The sequence below is a fragment of the Apium graveolens genome, chromosome 6, assembly GCF_009905375.1.
Source record: "Apium graveolens cultivar Ventura chromosome 6, ASM990537v1, whole genome shotgun sequence".
Taxonomy (NCBI): domain Eukaryota; kingdom Viridiplantae; phylum Streptophyta; class Magnoliopsida; order Apiales; family Apiaceae; genus Apium; species Apium graveolens.
The window spans coordinates 3,510,926-3,520,654 of NC_133652.1; the positions used below are offsets into that span (position 1 = coordinate 3,510,926).

The 9,729-nt window shown below is 33.6% G+C and overlaps 1 protein-coding gene across 2 annotated transcripts; it reads right to left on the reverse strand.

Moving 5' to 3' along the window:
- Positions 1 to 41: 41 nt before the first annotated feature.
- LOC141667616 (uncharacterized) lies at positions 42 to 4,009 on the reverse strand. Of its 2 annotated transcripts, XM_074474170.1 has the most exons (3): positions 3,865 to 4,009; positions 3,324 to 3,407; positions 42 to 2,564 (listed from the first exon to the last, which is right to left on the reverse strand). In XM_074474170.1, the coding sequence occupies exon 3, from the start codon at positions 2,285 to 2,287 to the stop codon at positions 290 to 292; it is 1,998 nt and encodes a 665-aa protein (XP_074330271.1). In that variant the 5' UTR covers positions 2,288 to 2,564; positions 3,324 to 3,407; positions 3,865 to 4,009; the 3' UTR covers positions 42 to 289. The 2 variants fall into 2 exon arrangements, with proteins under 2 accessions (XP_074330271.1, XP_074330272.1); XM_074474171.1 differs by lacking the exon at positions 3,324 to 3,407 and having other exon boundaries at positions 3,865 to 4,002.
- Positions 4,010 to 9,729: the final 5,720 nt, after the last annotated feature.

The window sequence follows — 9,729 nt, forward strand, 5'->3', positions numbered from 1 at the left end:
AAGACTTATTTATCACAACATCACCTGTCTGATTGAAGACAGAGAACCAAACTGACAACCAAGAATATATACAAAGAAATATCAATAACCAACACCCATAAAACTAACACAATCCTATCTAGCTTCCCTTATTAATATTATTTCAAATCTTGAACTGCTAGTAATCGAAAGACAACAAATCTTGAACCATCAAACTATAACATTACAGAATAACTCGGCCAATATAGACATGAGCAAAGACAGTGTGTGAGAATTACACCCATTTTTTTGGCATCATAGTGTGTGAGAATTACACCCATTTTTTTGGCATCATAAACAATTTTCCAGACTCGGGCTCAGAAGGATGACCCACAACAAAGTTGTTGTCATTTAACATCTGCTTAGAATTACTTGATAGCATTGCAAGAAGACCACCTCCATGTACTCTCCCTTCAGGAACCACAACCATAGATGATGTTGCACCTAGACCGACCGAAAGACTACCTTCCTTCCACACAGAGTCAACACATCCGGGGGTCGACACAATAGTGTTGTCCATCATCATATAATCAACACTGTTGTCCTCATTATTCATAAACTCGTTCGTCATTTCAAAAAATTTAGAATCCTGGACCATAACACCCACAGTAGCACCTCCATGAACTCGCTTGTCCTGAACTAAGCCACTGTGGGATGTACACATACCATTCTTTCCTCTAGCGAACGCGTTACAAGGAATGTCATCTTTGCCAAAATCTGAACCCTGATGACCCCAAGAGCATCTTTTCCCACCCCCATGTGCCTTGCAGAAGTCAGTGCTGCCTTGGGCACTTTTGCTGCACCCTTCAACTTTGCATCTCTTTCCCCCACCGTGCCGAACACAATAATCTGTTCGCCCCCTGGCGCTCTTGGTGCATTCAGGCACAACACACCTCTTACCACCTCCATGTGCTACACAAAAAAGGGTACCTCCATGCACACTCTTTGGGCAAATCCCACCACCTTCAAAGGCGCACCTTTTCCCTCCACCATGGCCCTTACAATAAGGTGTGCTCCCTTCTGCACCCTTGGTGCATCCTTCAAATGTGCATCGCTTGCCTCCACCATGCGCCTTGCAGAACATTGTGCTTCCTTGAGCACCTTTAGTGCATGCTGGATACTGACACCTTCGGCCACCTCCATGTGAGATGCAGAGACCGGACAGACCTTCGGCGCTTTTTGTACAATTTTCCCTGGTGCATCTTTTTCCACCTCCGTGACGAATACACAGTCCAGATTTGCCTCGGGCAGCACGACTACAACCCTCCTGACTACATCTCCGACCACCACCATGTGCAATACAGTAATCTGTACGTCCTTCTGCACTCTTTGTACATCCTAAAAACTCACACCTTCTACCACCACCATGGGCCTTGCAGTATGCAGTTCGGCCCTCGGCTCCCTTATGGCACCCAGGCCTCTGACATCGTCGCCCACCACCATGGGCAATGCAGAGACCAGAAGCACCCCTTGCCCCCTTTTCACATCCCTGAAACTGACATGTTTTTGTGTTACTGCTACGCTGCTGTGTAATCCCGGAAGTGCAAGTTACTGAGCTTTTTGGTGTTGTTACTAAGCTTGAAGAGAGGTCTGGAGTTGTTAAAGCTGGTTTAAATTCTTTTAGACTCTGTTCGAGGAACAAACTCGGAGGAACATAATTTCTTCTCTTCCAATGTGAGGAAGCTGACCCTTCATCCTTATGATTTGTTCCGTCAATGGTCAGCATATTATCTACGATATGTTGAGATGGACTGATGCACGGATTAGTAGAGAAATCAGATTCAGAAGGCTTAAAGGACAGACTCAAGTCCAAATTAACCTGAGGCCTCATAACAGGTGCAGTCAGATTAGAGCTGACACAGTTCTTTGGGTTGGATGTCTTCTCATTACCAAGATGGAGAGAGAAGTCCAATTCAAGATCCATTGATGACCCTTCATCAGTTTCTTTGGCAGAAGAAACAGTTGTACATGCAGTAGCTGAACTTCCCTTGCTATCTGAGGAACTTGAACAACGGCCCAACCCAAGACATAATGGCAATTCAATTTGTTGCTCCATGGATCCACCAGACAAGTTCCATTTTCTTTTGATTCCTCTTGAAGCTGATAGACCTGCAGAGACTGAAGAACCAGGGAAATCAAGGCGTAATGTAGTATCTGCACAACCAAATGTAGGTCCAGCTCCCCCAACATGCACGCTGTTGCACAGATTTTTTAATGTATCCAATGCAGGTTTGGCAACAAATCCTTGATTACGCAACCTGGCATCCATCAACAAACTCCTAATATGGAACACTCTTATCTCAAGCAAATCTTCAGCAAAAAAATAGCTCGCCTGACTTCCGGGATTAAATTAATATCTACAAAAGAAACTAGGCCCTACTGTTAGAATTAGAGGTCTTTACAGAACATCCAACCCCCCGCTAACAAATCCTGATGTGTCCTTACGATCCATTGTAATAATTTAACCCAAGCTTCGGTAAATTAGGGAAGTTTCACAAACATCAATTCTTTATCTTAAGCACACGATCATTCAGCATCCTGCAAACCTGCTCCACAATAAGCACATGGTTAATCCAGAAACTCAGTAAATGGAACACTGAACCAAAAAATTTACTGTTTGTAGGACAGAAACCAAAATAAGGCTTATCTACTACCATAACTTAGGTATTTCAAGGATTTATATAAAATATCAAACAAATGAAATGGAAGACGTCAAATCAGATAAGTACAAATTACAAAAGTAATTACAAACTATATCAACCACTTCCCAGGTCTAAATTCACTCATTGATAGAAGTTTCAAAATTCTACAAGGAAAAAAATCACACACAGATTCACAACAAGTTGAACTCTTCTAGGTCTATTTTAAACAAGTAGCTCACAACACAGAACTTAACCGTTACTTTATCCTTAGCTAGAAATTGCAAAGCACTCATACTGGAAGCAAACAAGGTTGTAAAGCAAATCAAATTACCAACATCCATTTCGCTTCAAAAAAGAATATTAAAACAATTGAACTAAGGTTTTTAAGATCCAATTTGAGGGGAAATTGCAAAGTTACAAACTATTCGCAAATGATAAACAACATGCAATTACAATAATTATTAACAATAAACAAAATTCAGCAAAGACACTATCAATCTCAATATAACTATAAAACTCTTTCTACAAACATGAAAATTGTAGCAAAAACCCAACTAAATCTAACATACAAAAAACATGAAATTTGACCAAACCCCATTTAACAAAAAGCATAAAATCAAACAAAGTCAATATCTTTATGGAAATAAATTCATCAAAGTATACCTTTTAAGATGGTAATTTATAATTGAGCTTAAAAATCTGATCTTTCCCAAAAACACAAAGACCCCTACAATTCTTCTCAATAACCTGCAAAACCCAACAAAAAAAACAATTCAAAATCACTAAAAAAATTAAAAGATTCAAACTTTATCACCAAAATTCAAGCAAACAAAATCAAATCAACTAAAAACACCAAAAGATTCAAACTTTATCACCAAAATTCAATAAAATCAAGAAAACAAAAAAATTCAATACCACTAAAAAACATCAAAGATTCAAACTTTCACTAAAATTCAAAAAAACAAAACCAAATCAACTAAAAAGCACCAAAAGATTCAAACTTTATCACCAAAATTCAAGAAAATCGAGAAAATCAAGAAAATCAAGAAACCAATACAAAATCAATACAACTACAACCCAACAAAAGATTCAAACTTTATCACCAAAATTCAAGAAAATCAAAAACCCAAATCAAAAATGAATCAATGAACTTAAAAAAAAGATATAGAAGTTAAAAACATAAATATGTGAGTATAAATATTACCTTGAGCTTAAGGGGTTTGTGGAGGCGCCGTCAAGATTATAAAAATGAAAATGATGAGGGAGAGAGAGAGGGATATAGAGATAGAAAGATGTTTGTTTGGGGGCGTGTGGGTGATTAATGGAGGCGGAAATTAAAAGAGGTGAAATGTGCGCATGTTAGGATATTGGCGTATGTTAAGGCAGATGTTTCATTTTTTCTAACCTTTTTTTTTACATTTTTTTGGTTATTACAAGCCCGGTTATAGAAATCGACGAATTTTTCAAAAATTACCGATAAATCATTAAAAACTTTGTCAAAAATATTTGTCCGATTTTCGATAAATCGTTGATAAATCATACAATAAATGACAAATCGATACCTCAACTGATTAGATCCGATTTCCGAAATCTTTAAACATGATTATAAGTGATTTTATATTAAGAAAATGATATCTACTAGCCCTTTTTTAGAAAAAATATCTATATTACAGGTTTTTCACAAATAACTCTTAGACTATTACAAAAATGTTCTATTTATTTTTTAGAAAAAATATCTATATTAAAGGTTTTTCACTAATAACTCTTAGACTATTATAAAAATGTTCTATTTATCACTGAAATAACTTTTTAGTGATTTATATATTTTTATGGATAAATATTATTTCTAATAAATCATAAGATGAGCAATAATCGAATGTATCGAAAAAAATTAAATGTATGTAACAATATATGGCAAAAATTAAATAGGCTTAATATATAGTATCATCAGGTTCATCTCAACTTTTTGAGAGACCCCATGTAAGATAAAAATTTATGGAGTTCGTAAAAGTGAAAAAATATTAAAAAAACACATGTATGAAGCATTTTATATAAAAAAAGTTATAAAAAATGAATTAATGAACAACTCAAACACAAATTAGATACTATCATATTGAAAATTCATTAAAGAGTATATTAAAAATACCAAAAATTATGATACGCTAAAATTATTTATATGTATTTAATAATTTTGGAACTCCTTTAAATTGGGATCATGTGCGGTAATCGGCAGAGTTTAATGCACACTCTAATCTACTATCCTGTGAGATGAAATATCATAATTTTAATAGTATAAAAGTTTAAAAAATATATATATACATAATGTATTGTATATATTCATATGTGTTATGTAGTGTGGCAATCCATGGAGAACTCGTTTAGATAGAGATCCGTAGAGAACCATTATTTAAAAAATATAAATACATCATTTATTTTATTTTTCATCATATATAATTACAAATTTTAATTACCAAATTAAAAACGAAGTTTCACAATTTTTTTTATTTAAAAAATCATTGAAATTTGATGAAATAGTTTAAAGTGGTTTCATAGTAGAATCACAGTAAAATCACACTTATCCAAAATTATTACCCAGTAGAATCAAATTTAAAATCAATTTTTTTTTCAAATTTCAATTATTCAACGTTTTATTATATTTAAATATAATTATTATTCTATCTCAGCAACGAATTTGATAAAATTATATAATATAATAAGTCCGTGTTAGAAGAGGGTCAAAGTACGAGAGAAAAGAAAAAAAGAAGTTGTAAGAATCATAGTAGAATTTGGTTCCTTCAACTAAATTCAGTACTTTTTTATCTCTGAACCATCCAATGTGTGTTTGACACCCTAGTTGGGGCCTACTTTGATTTTCTTTTACATTATTTTCTTAAATTTTAGTAATCTTTTTCTTTATATTTGCGTTTCTATGGACTTAAATTTTGATATTTTTAATATTCGAAAGATTGAGAATTTGAATTAGTCCATTCAGTTGGATTATTGATTACAGATTTCTAACATTTAATTTTTTTTTGCTATTTCATTAGAAGGATACATTTATCACTTTAATATCATTTTTTTAAAAATAAATCATTTTAAAATCTCTTGAATCATTATTATTTAACATTTATTTTAATATTGTTTGCATAGTAATAAATAATAAATATCCATAATTTATAGTATAAAAAATTAAGGAAATTTATCAAAAATATTCATATTTTTTAACTTACTTACGAAAAATACGGTCTATGTCTGTACTTGAGGTTCAGAGAAGTTTTTCTTTTTTTAATAGTAAATAACCCGCAGCCGCTACTCTTCCGGTGCACACGGGTAAACCCTACGGGTTCAGGTAATAGCATACAAATTACGTGAGCCAAGGTAAACTGCTGGGTAGTGCTCTGTGTAAATCCTACGGGATCACGCAATAGCGTGCAAATTACGTGAGTCAGGGTAAACCGCTGGGTAGCGCTTTGGGTAAACCCTGCGTGCTCACGCAAGTTAAACCTCCGGGCTCACGCAATAGCCTGCAAATTACGTGAGTCAAGGTAAACCGCATTTAAGCGACAAATTCTGACTCACGAGGCATGATAATAAATTCCTCTCCCGTGAGATTCAAACATGTGACCAAGAGAATAATTTTCCCCTATTTGACTAACTAAACCAACCATTGCGGGCGAGGATCAGAGAAGTTACTCCAAGTTAAATACTTGATTACAAATATTGTAGAAAATATTACTCGAAATTGCATATCTGTTTACAAATTAAGTATATCGTATTTTTTTTGAAAATATTTTCTGTAATATGAATATTTAAAAAAGAACCCAAAAATTAATATTTCCTGTAATATGAATATTTAAAAAGAATCCATGTATTAATACGTAAATATGCACTATGTATAGTGCTGGCCACTTGGGCGGTCCGGACGGGCCGGGCCGGGTTGTATGCGGGTTGAACTTGTGAAACATGAACACTGAACCGATACATATGATTCACGAACCGGGCCGGGCCGGACTCGAATAAAGAAAATAAGACTCGTAATCGGCACTGAGATTCGCGAGCTCACGTGCTCGTGCGAGTCGTGCGGGCCGAATTTGACGGTTCATACGGGTTGAATATTGTTTGAGTAGTATAGAAGCAGAATTTGATTATTTAAATGGTACAGAATGATTAAGTAATTCAAGACTAAGAGCTTATAAATCTTATTATCTTAATTCCTAAAACTGCATATTCGATTAATTCTCAAATTCCATATTCGATTAATTATCATCTCGTTGTCCCCGAAATTTTTACATTTTTTATTTTATAATGTTATTTTTGATGTTTTTCTTTAATTTTCCATTTTGTCACGTAATAAATTTTTAACAGATAATTAAGAAAGTTAAAATTTGCAATTGAATAAAGTACTAGAAAGAAATTTATAAGATTAATTTCAAGATAACTAAATATTTTAATATCCATGAAAACAAGGTTACGTGGTTTCCCCTGTAAATAACCAAATCTATACTCTAGTGATTTACTTACCGGGCTGTGCGGGCTGCGGGCTGTGCGGGTTGTACAGCTTGTGCAGCTCGCGCGGGTTGTAGTCGTGCCGGGTCAGTGCTGTGCGGTCCGGGCCCGGTTTGTCAATATTGGATTCGTAATCGGTTCGGTTAATTTAACGAATTGTGCGGGTTTGAACCGGCCCGTTTCGGGTCAAATAATTACGGGTTTCCGTACGAACCGGTCCCGAATGTGCGGTTCAAACCCGCACATTTGGCAACCTCTAACTATGTATGTTCTAAGTGTGTATGCATGGAGGCATCAAACAGATCAGCAATGTACGAATTGCAGAGTGGATGGCACCAATTGGCTTTCGGATTCGTTAGCAAAGGTTTTTTAATTATACACACAATTGTGTGATGATAGTGGTTACTGATTACTCTCTGTTTCCCCGTTGAATTCTATACGTTACTTTTTGACACGTTTTTCAATGCTAGTTTAAAGCATAACTCCATAATATTTTTTTAAATTTTTTTTCCTGAATAAAAATTTTATATTTAAACTTTTATTCAATTTTTTTAAAAAACAATATTATAAAACTATACATTATCGAAGTTTCAAAATACGTATAAATAGTGAAAGTATAGAACCTGTTGGGCGGATGGAGTATTACACAACAACATTACATTAGTGTCTAAAGTTTATCATGTGGACTTTGATCCACCAAAAGGTAGCGGATGGTTAAAAAGGTGATTAGTTGGTCTCAACCTTGATTATCACTCATTTAATGACTTGAGACATCATATAGTGCATACATACCTTTTTGAAAATTAAATAATTAGTTGTTAATGGTAAATACTCCCTCTGTCCCAATTTATCTGTCATGTTTGATTTTTTGTGGTCAAATTTACTCAACTTTGACCGTAAATTAAATATCAACCTTTCATTATTTTCAAAAACTGAAATATACATATTAAAGTATATTACATATATTTTCTAATGATATAATTTTTATATTTTTTTTCAATTATATACCATATGGAATATTTGGTCAAAATTGGGTCAATTTGACCATAAAAAATCAAACGGTATGTATAAATTGGGACGGAGGGAGTATTAATTAGATGAAAAACTGGAATTGACGCTAAAAAATTGAGGCATTTTCATGAAATTCAAAAAAGATAAGCAAACGAATCATTTAACTAGGTTGAAACTCGAATCTGGTAAGAGAACTCAAACCCGAGATATACTTCTTGAACTAATATTTATATTATTTAATAAAAATATATTATTTCTGTCCTCCCCGGTTCTTTATAACGGGAAACGGGATTCAACATGTATTTTAAAACTGCTATAAAAAGTATAGTTTCCTATTTTTTTTTTTAATTTTCTTTCTTCTCAATAAAAATCTTATACTTATATTTTTATACAAAAAAAATAATTTTTTTTGAAATTATACTTATAGTAGCCTTAAAAATGCGTTGTAAGCATAACAAACAAAACTGTAAAAAAATGGACCGGACGAATGAAATATTTGATTTTTTTATCGTAGGTAATCCGCAGCCGCTACCCTTCGGGTGTGTACTGGGTAAATCCTACGGACTCACGCAATAGCCTGTAAACCACGTGAACGAAGGTAAATCGCATTTAAGCGACATGCTCTGACTTAGGAGGCATAATCATAAATTCTCCTCCCGTGGGATTCGAACATGTGACCAAGAGGATAGTTATCCCCTCTTTAAACAGTTGAGCCAACCCTTGCGGGCTAAATATTTGATTATTAGTTCGATTAATTTTTAAATACCCGATAAATTTGAGATGAATTTCTTAATGTCTAAATTTTTATTAATAATTATATAATAAATATTAAGACTTGCAATTAATTAACTAAATCTAGGGCTATCAAAAAAATTCGAAAAATCCGATATTCATCCGAAAAATCTGCATCTGTATCCGAGAAAAAGCGGAAATTATCCGTATCCGAGAAAAAGCGGATATTATCCGCATCCGAATTCGGGATATTCGAATCTGAAACTAAATACATATATGATATTTAAATTATATAAATATATAATTGTATAATTTAATTTTTTTTTTAATTTATAGTGTGTGTAAATGTATTAAATAATACGTTTATACAAATTTTATATAATTGTATACATACTTTAAACATATATAAATATATTATTTGTATTTAATCGTAAAAAAATGTTCTATAACCATCGTCAAAACGGTATGGGCAACAAAAAAATTCAAAAAATCCGATATTCGTTCGAAATATCCGAATTTGTATCCGATAAAACGGATATTATCCGTATCCGAAATAAAGCGGATATTATTCGTATTCGAATCCGATGATTGCGGATGCGGATACGGATATAGGCATATCTGTATCTGAATTATCCGTTTGACAACCCCAACTAAACCTACTCCCTCCGTGCCAAAATGATCTTCCCGTTTTGACTTTTCGTATTGTTCATGGTAAACGATTGACTACTAATTTACATCTAATCTATAAGATCAAACATAGTCATTAGTGATTTTGTTGGATTCGTATTTATGAGTACTTTAATACATCGAAGTTTTTATA